This window comes from Antedon bifida, chromosome 6, assembly GCF_963402885.1.
Source record: "Antedon bifida chromosome 6, ecAntBifi1.1, whole genome shotgun sequence".
NCBI lineage: Eukaryota > Metazoa > Echinodermata > Crinoidea > Comatulida > Antedonidae > Antedon > Antedon bifida.
In genome coordinates this window covers 13,158,193-13,182,520 of record NC_136231.1, presented here as the reverse complement: position 1 = coordinate 13,182,520, position 24,328 = coordinate 13,158,193, and the positions used below count along the sequence as shown (strand labels likewise).

Sequence of the window (24,328 nt, the reverse complement as noted above, 5' to 3'; positions counted from 1 at the left end):
GCGTCCGTCAAAACTGAAGTTTTCTAACAGGTGTTTGTTTACAAATTTTCCATTAGTGGGATTTGCATCCCATACAGTGAATTACCAAAAAACCGACGTATATGGATAGAGTAAGTATCAATAGTCTGTTTTACGTTAAAATTGGCTTGAAACCCTATTTAAGCTTCCTATAGCGAACATTTTAAAAAAGGTCCTCATGTCATATATTGTTACGTCTCGCGGCACTAGTTCCGTCGTGTGTGGTGCATGGTGTGTTGATTGTGGTTGTTGTAGGTGAGTATATGCACGACCTGGTGGATCGTTGTCGTATTATATCGGCCTAGGCCTAGTAACATGTTCTGTTAATAATTTAAATACTTTAGTTACAATTTAGTATTATTAAAGTATCGTTACAATCCTACTCTATATTGAAGATGCATTGGGAAGTTTTAAAAAGATAATTAAGCAAATCGCAGCCTGAAACAGGTATAGGCCTACCTATTCTATAGTTAAATATTTATTTATAGTAAAATTATTGACAACTGAGGGGTACAATTTATTTATAATATTAATAATTATTACAATAAACAGACATAAGGAAATTTTGTATTTGCTGCTTTTTCATGGTAGGCCTATATCTGAAAATGTTTTCAGGTTGTTGAATAATTATACTGTATAACGATGCAATGTTTTGTTCATATCATAGTGACAATTATTTAAATAGTTTCATTCATTACATTTCAGCTATTCATTTTCATTTTAGGTTTTTTGTTGGTATCAAGACTCGACGATTTTCTGTCTCGTTCTTCAATATGAGGTTGGACGGTGGAAGCTGTAATGGTTTTCTCGATTTCAATATCATTGCTGCAGCTGATAGTTTTTCATTTTATTCGCTAATAATAATATAACATATACATTCATACGCATTCAAGTTTTAGAAGCGTTTCAGATCAGTCAATGATAAGATATAAATTAAGTTGCAATTGATTGATTGATTTACTTTATTAACCAGAGTCACACAGATACATACAATATAAACATATAAAACAATCATAAAATCAGTACAACCGTAAGATGCACGTAAGTTAATATGATATAGGCCTAGCTAGTTTGTTATGTTTGATGAACAAGGTGCTATTTAAATAAAAGCAAGTTTTTATATACAGTAGTAGTATTTACTATTTATATCAGTATTGTTTGAAAGATATTTGTATTAAAAACTGCTTTTTCACATTCTGTATACGTAAACAAAAAATTGGTGTGTGAAATGCAAGTTGTATCTAATAAAGTAATATTTATATACAAGTGTGACATTTACTGCCAGATACTGAAATACTGAGTACCAACCAATCACTGTAAAAATACTCAAGTAAATGATGGACTTATATTTTTATATCTTGGTTTCAGCTGGGCCCATAATTATCTTTTTTAAAAACATGACCATATAAAAATACACGTTTGAGTCTCTGAAACAAACATGCCCAATTTTATAAAACATTCCCCATATATAAATTGAAAATTTTTTTTGTTTTTCCATTTATTGTTTTTTTAACAGTTTTTTATTTGTTCTGGGCCTAGTTTCTCCTTCAGGCTTCTTCTTGCTTGGTATATGAGCAGAGCTGGGATAGACCTACCACCAGCCTAGACTATAGAATACCCAGCTACTATTATTAACACTCACTAGGGTAGGCCTACCTATCTAATATAGTATTATATCAGAATTACTCAGCCTAGCTAGGCCTAGAAAATACTATTTTTAGGCCTAGCTAGGCTAGAAATCAAGTAAGTAATTATAGTAGGTAGCCTTTCCTAGCTCAGAAACCAAATAGAACAATAATCGGGGAGCAAATTGAAATCTTAGGCCTATGACGTAATACACCTGCATGAAAACCGTATTGAACACAGACACGATTCGGTCCGGGACGATTCGTACCAGCTTCGTAAAACGTAAACAAAGTTTCAAAATGGCGATTTTTCGATCGAAACAGAACAGAAATGTAGTAGGTTTGGTTTGATTAGTGGGAGTTGCATCCCAAGAAAGCTTAAAATTAGATTTTTATTTTAATAGATAGCTTAATAGTTTATCTTGAAAGGATTTTAAATTCGCTTTGAAACCTTATCTAGAAAATATGAAATTTAATGATTTTTTACCATCATTTAAAAAAAAATGAAAGTAAAAAAGTTTATACATGAAATAATGATATTTCTTGAAACAAAAAATCTGTGGAATTTAGATCACAGTTTTTATCATTATTTACGCTTGTAGTTCAACTATTGAAATACGTTTATTGATTTCATTTAATATCAAAATTATACCATTTTCTAAGTGTACTAAAATAGCAAAAATTCCAACATTTTCCACGAAGCGCGCCCTCACAATGAATGAAATCAGTGATGCGTTACCAACGCGGCTTTCCGACTGCAGAATAAGTCTATCTGTTTAACAGCATTGGAAAAACGTTGTATAATGACTAAAAATAAATCGTTTCTCTGTTCCACACTCCAACACAAGAATATTGTCACTAAAATCACTTTATTTAAAATCCCCTTCACCTCCAATTAACATTGTAGGTCTAGGAATCACAGACTCTACTTTTCTTTTTATTCATAACCATCACCTCAATCCTAAAATAATTAACTGGTGCATATATCTATTTGTTTAATCTATATTGTCTTTGTTTTTAATAATCTTATCTAAATCATACAAAACCTCTAAAATACAACCCATAGACCATGCCTGAGTTGGACAGCTATCTTTGCAGTAAGTCCCATTCTCATTGGTTAATTCTGGCAATCCTCTCCATGGCGATGATTCTAATGCTTGATGATGTGGTATTAGTGTTTGTTGGACCTGGCGGATGACCTCAGCTTGACCTGTGACTGGTAGAAGTAGTTTGCTGAAGTGCAACTTTGCACGTAAGAAATAACCTATAGGCCAGATCCATTCCTGTTTAATTAAATTTTATCATTAATTCTTTCCAAGTATAGTTGAAATCAGGGAGTAACAACTATGTACCTATGTTCAAATGCTGAACTTTAACCGTACTAAAATAAGAACTCGGTCCAATAAAAATCTCTTACAATTTGAACTGCAGAAATGCAGTTGAAATAAAAATGTGACCTGAGAAATATTACTCTAAAAATAAAAGTATGAAGGGTAACCTGAAAAAAAAACCGCAATAGTGTACTAATAACTACTTACAGGTCCAAGATGATAATTAAAACCCCTTGCCGAGTTTTTGTCTGTACCATCTCTGCCATTGTCATATACACCATTGTATACCCAATCACTATATATATACATCAGAATGATGAGAAGTAGATAAAGAAAATGATTACAATTATGACAGAAACCGTTTCCTTTCTAAATCACTTCCAATAACAACTAAATATCAATCTGAATGTATCAAGTTATTAAAATACAATTGTGATGTTATTGTATGATTACAATAAGGCTTTCATCTAACCCGGCAATAAATGGTACCAGTTAAAATACTTTGGTTCAGTTCAACAAATTGTTAATTACACAATATACTAAGGTATTGTAAATAATGAGCAAATGTCAAATACAGTAATCTATTCTGAATAAATAAGAATATTATAATTAGTTAATATTTATAATGATTGACCAATGATTATAAAAAAAATAAACAAAGGTGATAAGGGGTTTTCATGATGGCACCTACCCCCCCCCTAGAGACCAGAGACCCGGCCAACTCCTATGCATATGACTACTGAATTCTGCATGTTTATTTTGTGATGCGTTCATGAGGGGTACAAAAAACAAAATATAGCATCCTGGGGAATGTAGTGAGTGTGATTATATTGAGGTCACAGAGTTGATGTATAAGAATATTAAATGACATGTAGTTCAGAAGGATCTTGTAGTTAACTCTCGGAATTGTTGAGCGCAAGAGGAAAAAACTGACAAGGGCCATATCCTAGAATGAGGTGGATTTTAGCATCTTTCTACAGGTATGTGTAAAGCGGCACATAGATTACGTTACATCAGTGCAATTGTCACAAAACATGACATGTATGATGAAATTATGATATTGTTCGCAATACGAAGGCACAAAGTGACAGGTTTAATAACAATATAATGATTTCTCGCAAAAAACCTGGCATCCGTTTATATAAATTGCAAAGTGCAGACGACCCTTGGACAAATGAAATAATGGGAGGTTTTTACGAAACTTTAAAAGTTAAAGGCGCTATAATACATCAAACCATAGTGGGCTCTATGAAAAACCTAAAAATATTGGCATCTATAATAGGTGCGAAAAATGCATTGGCAACTCATTATTTCACTTATTAAACAATGCATGAATGGATTATAAACATTTTTTCTATTCTCTCTAGAGTAGCAGAAATTATAAATTTAAACATATCAGAAGATTTTTTTAGTTTATCCAAAATAATGGGGGAAATTGCATTTTAGCGGGAAAGCGGGAGATATGACTCAAAATATCAGGAGACTCCCGCAATTATCGGGGTTGGGAGGTCTGCAAAGTGTCATTTAAAATACTTCTGTTCATTAACTTTGAATAGCTTGTTTATATTGGGACAGCTGTGCACGTTTTATACAGAGGTTTTTATATTGTGACCACCGCCACTAACAGCCACTTTGTAATTGCCACCCGGATATCGCAAAAGTGATGACCAACTTTACTGCTGACAGTAAAAATCTCTTGACATCAGATTTTTTTTACAAAAACCCTTAATATATCTTCCTAAGAGAGAAATATGGAACAATATTGTATAGGCCTGCTAAATAGTTTTGAATCTACCTATCTAGGGTACAAAAAATTAAAAATCTGAACTTTGGCATATTCAAAAGTGTCCCCATCCCCCAATAGAGGCGTCTACATAATGGGGTTGACTAAATTTATATATATCATAGATATTATTTTCTATTTAGACTACATGGTATTTTAGTTAAAAATAAACACCCCTTCAAATATACAACACATACAACATGAATGCAATTTTATGTTGTCTAGGATGTGGTTTTGTCAAGGAAATCTTGACAATAAGGAAGTAAAGTAAAAAGATTACATTGATATGTCAAAGTTATGGGAGCTTAAGTTATGGGAGCACAGTGTAGCTGAAATACTTTGAAAAAAAAGAGAATCATATGAAAAAGAAAAAAATGATGAATATCATTAATGAGTATTTCATTTCAAACTTTGTCAGTCCAATCAGCAGGGTAGATGCAGGATTTTTCAAACAAAAAAGCGCTAAAATAGCATTAATATTAATTTTAGATATAAAAAAGGGTGACACACTCTAGGTGCAAAAACCCTGGATCTACCCCCTGATAAAAGCTTTTGTAATCTTTAGGCACTAATAGCATTGTCTAATAAATATGGTTGGATCATTTAATACCTTTAGGAAATTTGAGCTACTAAACTCAAGGAATTCCTGTCATAAACACGCTAAAAGAAATCATCAAGTTTAAAGACAAATCAGTAAATGTTTAAGAGTAGTAAGACTACACATTTGGCATTAAAAATATGCTGGCATTAACTGTAACTATGATACAGGAATTAACTGAAATAACAGAGAGGGCATAATATGATTGACTGTGGCACGCATGCAAAATAGTAAATTATTTTTATTTGATTTCCAAACCCAACCAACAGCAAAAGAAATTCGCCAATAACAAGAGGGTAGATTCATAAATAACTGAATAAAATAAACTGGAATTTTATTTTATACATTTGTATTCATTTCATGCAATTATACTGAGTATTTTTCAAATAGATCAAACAAACAAAAAACAATGAACATAATAACAATTTCCAATTGTATAGCGCCATCGATCATTGCTCATGGCGTTATGGACTTTATGTTACACTTTTTCACCTACAGGTACATTCCCCTCCCCTAATGGTCATGGCATATCAGTGCTGCCAATTCTAGCGCTCTCTTGTTCACAACATATTATCTTATTCATTTGATGACAAATAATTAGTAGTAACATTTTATATTACTATCAACTTTGATTATCCACTTATCAAGTAATTTTACACTTTTAAATCTTAAAACAGTATTTATATTTGAAATGATATAGGGTTTCACTAATTAGTATAAATATTTGGATGATGGATGTCACGGAAACCTGCAATTGTTGAATCTAGAGCCAATAGTTATAGAAAATGCGTGATTGGCATGTCATACAATGTATTATTGTATAATTCAGCTGTATAGTAATTAATATGCAAAGATGCATGGCAAGTCATATTGTATAGCTACAGGGAGAGGTTTAGTTAGTGTACTTCGAGTAGGCAGCCGAGCACGTTGTTGTTGCCGGTATCAGGGACTACAGGGTTAGTAAAAGTATCACATTGTGGGCGAATCCATAGAGCGGTTGTGGAATACGTTCGTTAGTTAGCTGATAGTTAACAGTGGCCTTCTCTGTACAATCCACTCTCGTATGTACTGTAGTCAGCCATTGCGACGGTGAGTAAATTGTAACTCTAGCCATTAAACACCTTAATCGGTGTATTGTATTGTGATGTTAATTGAATAGGCATACCATTTAGAACTTTGGGTTATTTTCTTTTTAAAGCTGACTGGTTGTTAGTGTTTGGTTTTTTTGGACGGGTGGTGAATGACTATCGTTGGGCTATCAGCATTGACTAAAGATTGTCTCCAGTTGAGGTCGTCGATGGGTACCGTCAAGTAGAAAGATTGTGAGTAGAAAGATGAGCGGAGCTGTACGCATCTAGAATGTTGTTCGTGGTGCAGTGAAAGTGATTGATAGAAGATAGATGACAGAGATGTACGTGTCTAGTCTGTGATTCATTTATTGGAAAGAGTGGTAGATCAAAGACAGATGAGCGGAGCTGTACGCGTCTAGTTATTTATCGTCCAACTGCCTGTCGCAAGTATACCCACAAACTTTTGCTTATTAATATTTATTGTACTATGGATGGCCATGTTGTAGTGTTTTAATGTTGTGATCATTGACGGGTATTATGTGACATTGGCAAGAATCCTATGCTTTCAACGGTAAAATACAGTACAAAGAGGCAAATCAGGAAGTATTGTTATGGGAATTGATGACAATAAATAATAATAATAATAATAAGGTATTTGCTTGCTCAATTGCAATGCGGATGTATCCCCTTGCGCGCCCAGTTTTGAAGGAGACTTAATTCATTTCACAAGATGCCATCACAGAATGTGAGAGCCAATGAGAATCAATGTAAATGACTTTGTTGTGTTTATGTTTGTGTTATTTTTAGTTTATTATATTGTTAATGTTTCTCTACTGAACCACTTTAGGAATCAATGCTTTAGCACTGAAAGTGTCATTCAGTATAAAGATCAGACAGAATAAATAAATAAATTCCTATTGATCATGTCATGAAAAAAATTCTACTTGACGTAACGTCAAGAAAGACAGACTTTGCGATAAATTCAACTTTAGTAAGGATGGAATCAGCACATGTAATAGTCTAAATCTTTGCAGTCCAACGCGATTATGACAGTAAAATACAGTACTTTTATAATTTTCTACTACAATTCTGGTCATTTTGATACCCCATGTATGGTTACGTGCAGAAACAGAAATATTTTTATAACGAACAAACATTAAAAGTGGGGCATTTTGACCACATTTTGGCCCCTAACTTGGATCCTAGATGGCGGATGATGTTCAAATGTAGCTTAGAACAAGTATTTATGAAATTCATTATGCCCAGAACGAGTTGTTACTCGTAGTACATATAACATATAATAGAATATATATTGGGATATGGGGCTGCAGATGAATAAATACTTGGATATACACTTGTACTGTTTATGCATATTTCATTTGTTTCACTCGCAGGCACAGGTAGACAAGGCTCGCACTAGATATTTGTGACAATGGATTTTGTAAAATATTGTGATATTCACAAATATTTTTGACATTTTTTAAATCAATATTCTAGCAATTATAAGTCACTAACATATGGAAATGAACAACATAAGCTTATCAAGATTAATTATTTTGTGATTTAAAAAATTCTTTTAAAGATGATGGTAAGTTGACGATTGTTTAGTCAAAATTAACCAACAAAAGGATACTCTTAATAGGCTTGTGTCTATAAAGTGGTATCAGACATTTTTAATTTATTGCACATATTTAGTTATATTTATTTGCAAGGTGCTGTGTTGTACATTTGAACTCAAATATTTTGCATAAAAATCAACATTTTTGCATACCATGTAAGATACTATCTACATATAAGGTCACAACATAATCTTATGATATACTATTAATTACCAGATTATTTGCATATGATGATCATAAAACCAATGGTACAGTAATTTATTTAAGATACCTAATCTTACCTAACCTCAACAAAAGCTAATTTTACATGAAAGCAATAACTAAAATTTGATGTTTGAGGATAAAATAAATCAACTAAAACATTTTATCACAGGTGTTCTGTTTCTATGAGCAAAAGTGCTGTTATTGTGTGAATACTAGATTATCTTCTGAAATACTTTGAAGCATTTCATATTCAAGAAACAATTTAAAAACACAGATTAAAGTGTATTTTTGCTTGTTCTCAGCTGAAATGCATAGGATTTACTCCCCTAATAACACCTATTATATAACACCTAAATAAATTCCTGTCATTTGATTGGACGATTGTGGGTCACATGGCATGCAATAGTATACAAATAATGAATGTTTATGAGTGTAATGGTAAAATAATGGCATGATGTGAATGATGAAAGGTTATATTTCAACGAGACACGAGCCGAGTTGAAATACATATGTAGGTGATCATTTAAAATGATCACCTATTGTTATTGTATGAAATCTTTATTTGTTATTATTATTATTATTATTATTATTATTATTATTATTATTATTATTATTATTTATTTCTTTCTGACAGGGAAAAATTTCATTTTAAAATTTTGTTTAGCAAAATTGCAAATCAAACTGATTTTTGAGTCGAGAAACATAGTTTTGTAAATTGTATTTTTTGCTACACAATTTTTAAAATGTGTAGCAATAAGGTTGTTTTGTATAGCTTTTTGCTATGCTACACTGGCGAAATTATTCCCCTGTTCTGTACAGATTTTGTAAATTATCTGCAAAAGTTAAATGTCGATAATCACAAAAATTTCACAGTATCTTTAAAACAAATTAGTTTAGTCCTAGCTTTTCAGCGTGATCACTCATCTGTGAGGTCATTTATACGCCATTTTGTGAAATCACATTATCAATCATATCCATAACTCTTTATCACATATTAATAAAATTCACTATATGTAAACTTTAGGTAAAGGGTAAAATATTAGCCAATAAAGCGCACGCGCACATAGCGTTAAAAATTTAAAAAGTTCAAAATTAAGTTTTGATCAATATAGAGCATGAATTTGCATGTTCCAACAAATTACTGCGCAAAAACACGTTTTTGCGCGCGATTCTTAGAAAGCGTAAAAAATAAAATTTGTTGTACAAATCGCATTGTACTCACCATCCTTAGTACATTCACTGAATTTGAGTCCATTCCGACTTAAAATAGTGCTATACGAGCACATTAAATATGACAAATTGCGTAAATTATTTGCACAAAAGTGCTAAAAATAAGGCATTTTTAAAATCAAAATAACTCTTCAAAAGTTTCGTCGACCCCCAATTTTTTTAACTTATTCGGGAAGCCATTGAGTTGTAGATATGAATTCATGTACACATTTGACATACAAAATGTTGTGACGTCATCAAATGGCCACTTGAATTTAAAAATTAGGAATTTTTATCTTTTTGTGTAGGTGTATCACATTCACTAGAGCGCATCTCCGTTATTTGAGCCCGATTGCCGTTCAAATTTCAGTATGCGCTTGCTAAATTAATTATTTTTATCACGAGTTGCCACCATTTTCATGATGATGACGTCATCACACGTAAAAACTTGAATAACGTGGGTCAAGTAATTTTACCTTCAGTGTATATTTGAATATCTCACAGCTCTTCAGAATTAAAGGTGACCTTGATGATTTTAATTCATTGTGACAGCTGATGAAATTTAGATATGAATTCACATAAATATTAAGCCTATCAGATGTTGTGACGTTATGATATGGCCAAGTAGTTTTTTCATCTCTTTCGTCACATTTATAACAATTTTAAAGAGCGCCATTGAGCATCTACATGTTAAATTTTCTTCCAAACCTTATATTTTTTTGCTCAATACATTATCTTTCAAAATTGTCATCTTTAAGTTTATTTTGATAATGTCATCATACTAAAAAATTAGAACATGATGTGAGTCCCATAATTTCACCTATGCTACAGTACACTGTATATGGATATACAGTATACTGTACTATTATATTTGACACATAATAGGTACAACTCAGCACTATAAGCGTATATGCATCATGTCATAGGATGGCGTACATTTCCGATCGTATGTTAAAGTACATGCATGTTTAAAAAAAAATAATATAATATAATATATAAAATAATATATAATAAAAATGATCACCTATAATTCGTCAAAGTATATTATTTGTATATTATAATTTATATAAAATATTCCCTGAATATTATTGGGATCAGGGTAATGAAAGGAATTATTAATACCTTTTGTCAAGTGTTTTCATTCCAAATGGTCCAAGCAATTTTTCCTCAGCTGTCTTTATAGCTGCCCATGCATTTGTTGCAGTAAACAATTCAGGAGCCTAGAAAACATAAATTGTTTGTTTTTTTGGTTTCCTTTTAAAAAATAATACAGTATATTATTACTTGAATCCAATTAAAGTCAATCTATATATTAATGCTACTAAATTGGTCGCGTAGTTTACCTATCTCCATCAAAACCACTGAATCATTTGGAACACTAATGTTTCTTGATGGGCCGCACGCAATACGCATCTCAGCGACCATATTTTGCGAGTTGTTAACTCATGTATCAACTACACAACCTCCTCTGTTGTGTACCGCAATGACTGGATCGTGCCGGCCAGCCAACCATAACGACTGATTCCATCATTGGAGTTTTAATTAATGACACGTATCCCTGGAGCATAATGTATATCGTAGTTCAGTGAGTAAAACATGTGGCAATTTATATCAATGCTCAGTACAGTCAAGTTCAAATCTGCAAAACTGTTTATACACGCTATTTTTAATTGTTATACTTCATTAAAAATGTGTTTTTTTTTAAATAATGATTTAGATCGTGTTTCCGCAGCAAGAAAATATCCATCCTATTTATAACACTTCGGATAATTTAGCATTTAGTAATACTAAAACCGTTTTAGGAAAAAGTGTAACCTTTTCAGGATCACAAAGTAAATGTGGATTAGTATAACAAGCATCAGCCACAGAAAAAACCGTAAGTAACCTGAAAAACATTGAGAGTCTCATCAGCCATGTTTCGCGAGTTATTACGTCATATATCAACTACACAACCTCCTAAGTTATTTACTTCAGTGGTCGAAATACCATGCCGGGCCGTTTTAATCATAGGAAAGTGATACTTTTCGTAAATCACTATCATTGAATAAAACGTATGGCTATGTCAATAGTAAAAAAATACAGTCGAGAGAGAATTCGGCAAAAATATAAATAAAAGGCATCACGTTAAGTTTGTTATCAAGCGCAAGGCGTACGATAATTCCAATGCCTTGCGTCTAAAACACGCTGATCATGCATACATTCATGACAAACGCATTACAGTTTACATTGTAAAGTTTTTTTTGTTATTTTTATTTATATAATGTTACCTTTAAAATATACTGATTTGTTCTTACTAAGAAAATAATTTTAAACATAATTAGTACACAAACAATTATCTGATTAATTTATAATATAATCTATAATATAATAGCACTAAACCAAAATTTGTTCCTCTATCTCTTCCTAGGCCGTAAGTCCGATACTAGCGCCGTTGGGGCACCTTTTAATTTCCCTTTCTCCATTAATCTATATTAGAATTGCAAATTTGTAAAAAAAAATGTGTTTTTTAGACCAATTTCTTTGCAACTGCCGAACTTCGGTAATTCTCTGCCATTTTCCTACGTCACAATTAGGTCAGTCGGGTAATTAGCAATATCGAGACGAGACAGCAGCACATGTGATCAGCACAGCTGCAGTTATAGTATAGCGGTAGTGATGCCGTGCGTCATTTCAAATGAAACAGGCGGTAAGTACAAAACTGTATTCTTGATCATGTTTCTCGATCCTGCCGCCAAACATTGAGCACCTTTTTACAATTTTTCCAAACACCAAATGCAGTGATAACACTATAGGCTAGGTTTATGTTTCATACTATTACTATTTCTAAGCTGCTATAGGCAATAGCTGAATGCGGTATGATTCGACCCAGGTGTGACGGCAGGATTCTTCCCACTTTTAGGCCGATATAACGTCTGACCAAGAGAGCTAGGCTTCTAATTACATTATCTCCCGGTGGGAATTATGATATGAAATATTGTAAACTACATTATGCTAACATTATGTTTTGTTATTTTATTTTATTTATTTTTTTATTTTTAATTGTTCGTTTTTTGTAATTTATTTTCAAGGGGTGTAAAAGGAGGTACAAACAAGGAGGATGAAGTTGTAATCATATTTACTTCTTTCTAATTAGGCCTACATAGAGAAATAAAAGATTGATCATACCACAACCATGGTGATGGGATAGTTAGGTCGAAGCTGATAATCAGCCCAGAACTGAGTAGCTCCAACTGTGTCTTTGTAAATACCCTTCTGATTTATTAACTTGTCAGCTTCAGTGTCTGCATTTTCACTAATAAAAAATTTCTTTTCAAAGTTTAATTGAATTTTCTTGTCCCATTCTGCAAATGTCATAGAGCACTGTTTACCTAGAAATAAAACAACAGATTTCATATTCATATTTTAAAGTTAAAGAAATGAAAAAAAAACCTGAAAACAATTATGAAACAGTAGGAATTATATATAAAGAAAATGTACAGTTGGTAAAAGCATAATAAATAATTGTTAACATATCCTGCATATGTCTAAATGTTTAAAAATGGAGTGCTGGTAGTTACCATCAATACATATCTGTACACAGCTATATGGATACTGATCCTTGTCATTCAACTCCTTAAGCCATCGAACTGTACTTTTACATAGCCCAACGATCTCAACCGCAGAACCATTCCTGTAATGCATATAGGCACAGTATTATTCATTATATCAATTTTGAATTTCATTTATCAATCATTATTTTGATAATCATAATTATTGTTACTTCTATTTTCATCATTAACTTTTGTTTGACAATGATATTATTATTAAACTGGTGAGAGTGGCTGGGTCAAGGATGAGAGGCTTGAAGAAGAGGAAGTGGAAAGAAGAGAAGTGAAAGTGGTCAGCCAGGGAAACAATGCTAAGCATCAAGATAAGTTATATACTTTTTGAAAGGAAAATAATAATAATAACACTTTAAAAATAAATACATGTTCCATCATTTTTTATTTTTTTTATTTTGTTGTTTTCATTCACCACATCATATTTTTTATCAATATCAGTTAACTTAATTTTAACCAAATGTTAAATTACAATTTTGATTCTTTTTTTTTTCCCTCTCTTTTTTTTAAAAACGTTAAGTCGTATAACTGTTGACGTTTTTGTTTTGTAACACATTTTTATTTTTTGGTATGTACTATGCAAATGATATAAACTCTAGCACTTCGCAACATGACCGACTAACCAACTTAATTTTTTCACCCTTTTTAAATGATTCTGACAATTTTACTACTAATATTGATCCTGATACACATTTTTTCACTAACAACCTTAACTTATCTCAATACTACTACCCCAACTCATTCCCGAATACTAATTCTGACTGCTTTTCTTCAATTCATTTTAACTCTAGAAGTATCCCTAAAAACATTGATCAAATTAAACAACTCTTAGAAACAACCAAGCATCAATTTGATGTCATTGGTTAAGTGAAACTTGGCTTAAATATGATAACCCTCTTGTACAGCTCCCAAATTACCATTTTACTGCAAATCACAGAGACCATAAAGTTGGTGGTGGTGTTGCCATGTATATTCGTGATTGCCTTCAGTATTCTACAAGAAATGACATGACTCTACACCCCTCTACATGCGAATCAATTTTTTATCGAAATTACCAGACCAAATTTAAAAAACATTCTAATTGGAACAGTTTATAGGCCCCCTCTTTTGACCCAAACACATTTTCAGATGAACTAGATTCTGTTCTTTTCACATTATCCAAAGAAAACAAGATTGTGTATATCCTTGGCGATTTCAGTGAATTTAATAACGAAGCCCGCCATTTTATAAATTCACTGTTTAGAGTAACCATTCACAAACCATCCCGTATATCTAAAACCACTGCTACTCTGCTTGACAACATTTTTACAAATCAGTTCGATCATCACAACAAAAGCGGTTTACTGTATTGTGATATCTCTGATCATCTTCCTGTTTTCAATATTTCTTTTATTAATAATATTCCAACTGGCTCAAATAGGAAAGAAATGCATGAGTTTAGAAAAATAAACTATACATCCCTGGAAAACTTTCGCATTGATGTGGCTACACAACAATGGCTTGAAGTTATAAATACTGACGATCCCAACACTGCATATAATAATTTAAAAAAAAATTAAAATCACTTTATAATAAACACTTTCCCCTCCAAAAATAAAAAAAAAATTAAAATCATGGATGTCTAATGGACATATCTATCTTTCTTCCCTATTACTTGATTTTTACCTATACGCTGAGGACACAAACTGTCACTTATTCTCACCCTGAAATCCAAACTGTGTTAATACAACCAACTCCCACCTTGAGATGTTGTCCCAATACTTTGCTGCTAATAAACTTTCTATTAACCATACAAAATGTAACTTCATCCTGTTTGGGACTCCTCAGAAGTTAAATAATGTTGACCCATCACTATACAATATTACCACAGAAAATATAAACATCCCCTCTGTTCAATCAGCTAAATTCTTAGGTGTCCATCTTGACTCTGGCCTGACGTGGAAAACACGCATAGTGTAATTAAAAACCAAATTTCCAAAAGCCTTGGTATTATTTTTCGATTATCTTCTTATTTACCCCCTAATATCCTTCACATCCTGTATTGCTCTATGATTCTTCCCTATTTGAGTTATTGTAATATTGTTTGGTGCAACACATACCCCACAAACAATTGCATATCCTCCAAAAAAAGAAGAATTATATCTGGCGCACCGCCGCTTTCCCATTCCTCTAATTTATTTTCAAATCTTAATCTCATCAAACTTGATATTAATTTAATTCAACAAACCATATTTGTCTACTCTGCCTTAAACAACATCCTTCCTCACCATCTATTTACTTCCAATTCCTTCTTTCATTCCCATCACACACATACTAAAAATAAATTATCAATACCTTCCCATAGAACAAATTCTTTCCAACATAACATTCGATACTCTGGACCCACCTATTGGAACAACCTATCATCCTCCATCCTAAAATCTGCTTCCCCAAAGATACTTCTCTCAAAATTAAAAAAATAAACCTTTTCAACTTATTAAATATATATTAGTCGGTCATGTCTCGATCTGCAGTACCAACAGATTTTATTTTTTTCTGTTATTCATATTTTAGCTTATGAAATGTATTATTATTTTCTTCAATGCATTTCTTTTCTTTTTTACTTGTTTTTTCTTCTGTCGAGGCTCACCCAACTCAAGATGTTTCGCAACATCTTTCAGGGCTTTTGCCTTCATTTTTTGAAAATTTATAATACTATACCATACTGTTTCTTTGTTATCCTATGTATTCAGATTTTGTAAATAAATGTTTATTGAATTGAATTGAATTAAAAAGTAGTAGTTGGCCTACATCTAGGTTTAATAATAATGTATGATGACTCAAACTAACTTGTTTATTATTTGATTCTATGTGGTAGCATAATTTATAACTGTTTGCATGGGGATGACAATATGCTTCATGGTTTTGTTGGATATGGACTGTTGATGTACAGATGTACATCATTTACCTGTGTACAATGTGTAAAATATCCTAATAGATAGAAAATAAGTGGTGATAGCTTTATATGACTTGACCCTTAGTAAAAAATTGGAAATACAATACAAATAAATATTGGGAATACAAAAAAACTTTAAAAGGCAAATCATTTGCTCTAAACTTAAATCAAATCAACATGTGTTTATTTGTATCAATGACAGCGACTTGGCAGCTTTTCTAAAAGTAACTGCTGGTTAATCAAATGGATTTAAACTATTGATAGTAAGCATCAGCATGTATAATAAAAATAATTTTGCAAATGATGCTTAACTGGGTTTTGGATTTAGTAAACCATGTCTCCTGCTCTCACATCCTTTCATGGTAATGATGTTTTTGAATTACCTTGGAGTGGCAGGTTGTCCACGATTTCCAGCCCAATCTGATTCTCCAACTTTATCCATCCATGTTCCACAGTTCCATTCACTTCCACCAAATGGAAAGCCAGTTTGGTGATCGATACCAGCAGAGACATTAAATCCTGTTAAACCAAACCAGTCATAGTGTATCAAAGGCTTTAAGTTTCCATTGTTAAAGTTTGATTTCCTTTTCTAATTGATAGGTTAAGGCATGGCCAAAAAAACTAAATGTCACAAAATTAGTTTGAAGAAATTTTATTTAAAAAAAATTATTTTATTTTTTGTTGCAGCACTGGTATCACAAGTAGATCACATTAAATACAAATACAAAAGTTAAAAACACAAGAATAAAACTAGATTTGAACTAGTCACTTTGACGAGTTCGGGTTATCCGCGGAAATGCAACATGCACATACGTTAAACTACATGAACGTCGACAATTATTATGCCATCCTGTGACATGAATTAAATATGTTTACAGTGCTGAATTGTACCTATATCATAGCGGTATTATAACAGTATGTTTTATATACAGTGTAGCATAGATGAAATTACGAGATTTGGATACGTATAATATGGAAGCGCGCTCTTTTAAATGTCATGAACTATGATGCAAAATATGAAATTACGACTTTTATAATTGAACTGGCCATATGATGACGTCACAACATCCGATGCGCATAATTTGTACATGAATTCGTATCTACAATTCAACAGCTTCCAGAAAACGTTTTAATCATGAGTAACACTTTTCATTCTGAGGAGCTATAACAAATTGAAATTTATTATAATGATAAAAATAAGTGACCACGCTTTTGCACATGATGACTTCATAACAAATTTTAAAATGGTAAATCATGCGAAAGATAATTGATTGATCTAGACAATATCAAAATATGGGGGGAAATGTAATACGAATAAGTGGAGATGCGCTAAAATCCTATATTTTATATTCGAGTCCGGTTAGCCATATTGATTCATGATCCGATATCTACAACTCTAAAATAAAGTTCACCATGTAGTTTAGAATCTATGACTGTTAAAAAAAGGGATAATTTTGACGAATTGAGTTTTTTCACCAAAAACATGCGCGAATTGTCCAATTCGAAGTGCTCGTATTACATGATTTTAAGTCGAAATTGTTTAAAAGTTTGTACTGCGCTCATACAAATTTGCGCGCTCATGAAAGTTTTTACATGCTTAAAATGACATGATTAGAATTTGATTTTCTGCATTTTAAACGTGTGTGAAACATGCCATTTTTTTTTAGCGCATGATATAAATGACACTTTTGCTAAGTTCCAATTTTAATTGTTATATGGTTTTCATTCTATGTTTAAATTTTAAATACGCTAAATTCATAAAATCGCGCGTAACTTACGCTGCGCGACTCTAAAGTCATATGATAAAGTTTCTTGCACATCTACAGCTAAAGGTCAATCTTATGACAAAGTTATACAATCTTATGTTGGCCAGAATTAGAGATATGCTGCGAACAAAATTCAAAAGAATAAGATAGAAAAAAAAACAGATCCTAACAATAACAAGGGGTTATCAGCCAAGTGCGGATAACCAATAAAAAATTATGGATAGGAGAGTTTTTGGTGTTTAAATTGCTACATTGAAATTATATTACTTAAAGACACGTTCCCTAGGTGTTTTCGATCTAATTTAAAGCTCAGGTACAGGCATGAAATTTAATTATAATATTTGGTTAATTGTACATAATCAAATATTTGTAACAGAAATCAAGACGAAAAAACATGAATTTCCCTTAATATGGTCAAATACAAAATTTGGCAAAATTCTGCCATAAAAACCAGGAAGACTTTTTTTCAGTAGTTATAGGTATAGTTTAACCTATGTAATAACATGTCTGGTGACTCCCTAGAAGGTGTAAAAAGATGGTGGATATACGGTGGATAATTTTTGCTATAGCATGAAAATTAAAAATCTGAAGTTGAATAAAAATACCAGAAATGTAAAATTCAAGTTATATTACCTATATTTAGTCATCTGATAACATTTTTTACCACACCGTTTATTTTTCATAGCTTTTTAAAATGCTTCTCTATTTACAAAATTTGTGTACAAAAGAATAGAGATTTTATTGTGTAATTTGAACTATCCCCCCACTGATAAGAAAGTGCTTATTTTCAACAAGCTCCTGTAACACAAATAAAATCCCAAAAACTATGAAACATAGGGGAAACTATAGATCGATAATTATTGTAATGTATAATCAATAGAAATGTTTTGCCCGCACCTAGCCTTTAAGGTCACAAACTGCATTTTATCGAAAATTAGATACTATGACACTATACTATTGAGATAATTTTTTCATCTGTAAATGGTAAAAATGTGAAATAAAAGTTGATTATAATCATTTAAGCAGCCCGCTATAAATGCAATGCATGCATTGCGCATATATTGATATTTTCATTCTTCTGTGACTCTTTCAAAAACAGGAAAAATAAAGATAATTTTAAATCAATAATCAACAAACAAACAAGCTTTACAATTGGCATATACTGTAAAGCCCAATATTTTCACACACCCTTTATTTTCACGACTTTTGCAATTGAACTATCGCGAAAATAAAGGGCGTGCCTATTAAACACATGCCTCGCCCACTGTGTAGCCAAAACGTATTTATTTACATACCTAAATTTAGAATTGCGTATTTAGTCATTTTGCTGTCGCTATTCAATTGTTTGACGTTCATCGCGGAGGCAAAATACATTCGCCAATTTGGTTCGCAAAATTATAGAAGACGAAAATAAAAGGTCGCAAAATAGTTGTAAATGTAAAATCGCAAAAATTTAGGGCCGCCAACATTTTTACCTTTACAGTATAGTTATTGTCAAATAACATTCAGTACCTTTGTCTGACATATTGATATCTAATCCTGGTCCTGCATGTCTTTCACGAAATGATATTCCATGTGCATGTCGTTGTAAACATTCCTGGATTACTTCTGATAATTCCTGATCCTAGAAAATACATGATTCTATAACATTCAATAACTTCAATAATAACTTGGTTAAAACATTAGTTACCATTGATAAAATGGGCTATTGACATGTTCAGTACTATTCTGTTCATTTGTCCTAGGAACCTTGGCTTTCCATCATAAGATTCAACATGGTGTGAAACAATATATGGCTGTAAAAATAATTCATATCTAATGTTTTATACAAACCACAAAACCAGCAGGTTGAGCCTCATCAGAATCAGATGGGTACATCCTTGAGACTTTACATTTGAGAAGTTGTGTACCATCAGGAACCATGCTGCAATAGTCTTGTATACATTGTAACCACCACCAGACTGCATCTCGACAGTTATATCTTGCATGTTGGCCTCCACCAAGTAAATTGGGAATTAAGCCATGTCGAACGGTGCCAGCAAATGCAAGTATTATGTATCTAAAAGATGAAGGGAACAAGAAAAGCTCAAAGCAAGTGGCAGGATGATCCATCGCATAATTATTGGTCAAATTACTTGTATTGCACTTTTGAGTAGTGTGCTAGTGGGAACAATAGCAGTTTTAGATTGAATTAAATAACTAAAATGTTTTTAAATAGATGCCAAATACATAGCAATAGTTACCAACCGCCTCGCATCGTGTGGTATGGTCATGCATTTCAAAATGATTTTTGATGAAACACGCATTTTGAACAAACACATGCGTGACCACATATTTGTCACACATTTAGCAGAAGTATATGCATGACAAAATTACAATAAATTTTTTCGTGGTTGCTCACCGTGATGAAAGAAGGCATGCGTTAGTCACAATCGTGATTACTAAATGTAAAATCATACGGTGGACTGACACGACACAGTGACATGCAATGTTGTGTGCACATGTTTATACAGTACAAGGGGAAACCCCTGGCTGCGCTGAATTTTAAACCATATTTATTGAGGGTGATCAATCCAGCAATTGCTGATCATTAGGGACCCTCAGAGGTTCACAAGACAAACATATACACAAGATGCTCTACATAAACAAAGTCTTATTACAAGTCTTTGGGAGTGGAGTTGTAATTTTGTCCTTAGAAAAAATCCTGACACAACTCCACTTCCATTTCTTCTGATTGGTGGAGAAATTTAAATAAAATAAATTCAAGAATCCTATGAAAATAACGTTGAATGATAATAACAGATTAACAAACAAAAGATTAATCTAATAATATTTTCATCGTTTACAGTACCGGAAGTACCTTATTTTCGGTGATTTCTTCCTAACGTTCGCATTAAACACAAAATACTATGGTTTTACTGATTCCTAGTGCGCTACAGGAGTGTCAATTTCCAGCCAACTAGAGGTGCCATTTATCATGACTTTTACGTCCCAGTGAAATAAGTTTGCTTCGCCACCCACCATGGCTTAAATACTTTGTTTCTTTTTTACTTCATCTGTGTACTTACTTAGCTTCATCAAAGCGTCCTGTAAGAAGTAGCAGCCCTCTTAAAGCGATAAATGTATCACGACCCCATGATCTCATAAATCCACTTGAGAAATGTGGTAGACCAGCTGCCATAGTGATGATATTCTGCTTTTTCTTCCCAGTATCCTCATCAGAAATGGTTGGCACATCCGGAAGGGCTGGTGATAGTTTTGGAAGAGGTGCAGTTTGTACAATTCCACACATCTGTACTGAACCAAGCGCTAATGTTTTAACAAATGATGAGCCCTGAGATACAAATCTGCAGCAGAGAAGTATATTATATGAAAATGAAGGATTATTTCCTGGAGGGATTAGGGGATAGCAGTACGTATGTGCTTTCTCCCTACCTCCATGCAAAATCACTTTAGGCTTATTTTTACTAGACAAAAGAAAAGAGTAGGTATTTTATTTAAATTATGACATTACGCTTTATATATGCTTTCATTCAATCTAATTTATGGCATTAAGGTATGGGGCAGAACATATGAAATTTACTTAAAGCTCATGTACAGGCATGTATTTATTTTCAACAAACTCGTGTAACACAATCCCAAAAATTATGAAACATAAGAGAAACTATAGATCGATAATTATTGGAATGTATGATCAATAGAAATGTTTTGCCCGCACCTGGCCTTTAAAACCACTCTTATTTACCCAAAAAAAAATGTGTACGGTGCATGACCTTTTCAAATTTGAGGGCCCATTCTTCACCTTTATTTCTTTTTCTTAGAATATCATATGTATACAAGCTCTATACATTATTTGTTTCTAGTTTATTTCTAATCTATTTTGTAAAGACTTGATTTAAGTGATTATTTGGATATTATTGAGCACAAGAATGAATCATGATTTCAACTCCCACTTTAGAATTGCATTTGTAGACACCATCATTTGGAATAAGCTTCCCTTAGATTAAAAATAAATAGATCAAGGAATGCCTTTTCTAATGAATCAGCATGTGTGTGAATAATGCAAAATTTGTACTGTTTTATTATACGGTAGTTTTTTTTGAGTCGGTATAAACAAAAACAACCATGAGGGAAAAGCTGGGGTACCACAACTTGTTGATGTTCCTGTTTAATGTTGGCCCTGGGGAATATGAATATTGTAAAGCTGCCTTTCGCCGTAAACTGGTTCCTGACTGAAATAAATTGGTGTTTTGGAGTCTGTGGATTGTGGTACGAGTGTGAGCTGAGCCACGTGTATATACCACAGAGCTTATATCTGGTAGTGATCCCGAAAGTGGATTGGTGGGATGGAACGATTTTCGTTCAACTTTGTTTGGCTCAATGGAATTGTGCATGTCGTGGGTGTGCGCCGGGAGGAGAAAACATCGGAACAGTGTATTCCAGCTGATAATTCCTGGGAAGTCGAGGCTGGAGCTGAACAGTGGGTGCGGAAATTTAGGTTTTCCATGGATGCAGCATTGTGGACTGACTATGAGTATTGTTTTGATACCTAATTATTTCTGTATTTGATGATTGTATTTTTTTTGTCTCTCATTGGGTTAGGATCCCTGTTATGATTAGATCTAATCCATGCATATAATAAGGCTGGCGTTTGAAAGAATTAAATCAATTGTTACAGGACTGACGACCACCATTATCATATGTACCCAATTTGTGACAAAAGGTGGGCTCACGATATGGTTGGTTTCATCTGAGCATATTTTAAAATATTTTTAAGACTAATCTATTCTATTTGTTGTTATTTTGGTATACAGTAATATACAGTGTTGTAGTATTGTTTCTTACCAACAGCATTGCTTTATACATTGTTGTCCTAGTTGTTATAGGATTGGAGAGAATTTGGACTGTTTTGTTTGTATAATAAATATGTTATTGGTTGTGCCATGTGAATATATGGTTTGAAGGGCTGGGTAAGTAATATGAATTTTGAGAAAATTATTAAAATCTGTTTGGAAATTGGGTTGGAAGGAGATGATTTGTTGACATTTTCGGAAGAGAGGGAAAGTATTGAATGAAAGAAACAGAATGTAGAACATGAGGCGAAACAACAAGTGATGGAGCGTGATGAACAACAGAAGGCACTCTTCTAATACACCTGCCAACTCTCACGCATAATGCACATCCATAAAAAATATTCAGAAAAACATTATTTTGAAAATAACTTGCCTATTTTGAAGGAAAAATAGCCTAGGACTACCCTTTATTTAATTAATTTGAGCAGGAAAGCCAAACTCAATTCGGCAAGAAATTAAACATAGAGGGCGATTATTTTAATTTAATATAACATAACATAGAGCAGTGGTGGCGCCAGGATTTTTGGGGGCCATGCGCGCAGACCTAGTATCCATTGGATAGTGTGGTAGGGGACGGAGCCAGCCGCATCACAGAGACCTTGGGTCACATAGGTCCCAAGAAATTGTACTTATACTTTGAATTAGACGAAATTTGTGAGTTGTACCTCAGCCCCACCATGGTTGGGGCTGAGGTAAAAAAGTTCCCCGAAAATTACACGTATACTTTGAAAATGTCTGGCTATAAAGTTCCCCGAAAATTACACGTATACTTTGAAAATGTCTGGCTATATTGGGAAGGAAAATAGGCCTCATTTTAGATACACCGAAATCAACTAGGGTAGTAAACATTGCTGTCGGACTACGCTACAGATACTTGTGTGTTTTCGCTGATAGCTTCCGGGAATTTCCCTTTCAAAATTTCATTGGAAGTGGGACACTTGGAATACTGAATCTATGCTACCATTAGCTAGAAAGTAGTACTTATCAATACATACAAGCATTGATCTACAATCAGCCCATTTTTTATTTCCTAAATTCTTTCTCCTTTCTTTGTCTTTCCCACACGCTCTCTTTGTTTTTTCTTCTTTATACCCAGCCTGGTACAAATTTGTTATTCTCCCTGCCTCCTCGCCTATTTCGCAACATGGGTGGAGCCTCCAGAAAATCGAGATGTTTTAGTGGCTTTTAAATTTGAAAATTCTTGATTTGACACACTCAGTAGGGTATTGTTTTATTTTTGTTAGGGAATATCATATTTTTCTCCCCGAAAAACATGGTCAATCGTGCCTGGCGTCACCACTGACATAGAGGGTGCTATATACAATTTTTATTTAATGTCTCACACATTGGCCACTGAAAAAGATGGCAGGTACATTCAAATGCAATGGGGTGGTCCGTTTAAGATTGTAAATTTGGGTTTCAAAACATGTGTACCGGGTTGTGGTAAAGGGTCAGGAGGAAACTTATGCTATTAAGTTGTATTTATAGACAGAGACATGTGCTGGGGACATGGGGATAAGTGAAGTTGGTATGGCAGGCGTTGGTATAATTGAAGAAGACGACAGTGGACAGGATGGTGTTTTGAAAGTGGTGTTACCACCGATACAACCTCAAGAGGTGGTTAGTGATGTGCACATTAGTGAGGTTATAGAAGACGGGCAGAGGAAACAGATGGAATGCTTACTGGACCGCTATAAGGATGTGTTCACCGAATTTGG

General features: G+C 33.1%; 1 protein-coding gene across 1 annotated transcript in view; it reads right to left on the bottom strand.

Moving 5' to 3' along the window:
- Positions 1–1,044: 1,044 nt before the first annotated feature.
- Positions 1,045–24,328, bottom strand: part of LOC144845413 (glycogen debranching enzyme-like) — a 130,681-nt gene continuing 107,397 nt past the window's right edge. Inside the window, exons 18-26 of the mRNA XM_078702722.1 lie at positions 20,826–21,104; positions 19,591–19,816; positions 19,270–19,381; positions 16,375–16,510; positions 13,015–13,127; positions 12,623–12,825; positions 10,580–10,677; positions 3,182–3,269; positions 1,045–2,926 (exon numbers count right to left, since the gene is read on the bottom strand). Coding sequence (XP_078558848.1) covers positions 2,639–2,926; positions 3,182–3,269; positions 10,580–10,677; positions 12,623–12,825; positions 13,015–13,127; positions 16,375–16,510; positions 19,270–19,381; positions 19,591–19,816; positions 20,826–21,104 — 1,543 coding nt within the window. The 3' untranslated portion in view covers positions 1,045–2,638. The remainder of the gene's footprint in view (positions 2,927–3,181; positions 3,270–10,579; positions 10,678–12,622; positions 12,826–13,014; positions 13,128–16,374; positions 16,511–19,269; positions 19,382–19,590; positions 19,817–20,825; positions 21,105–24,328) is intronic.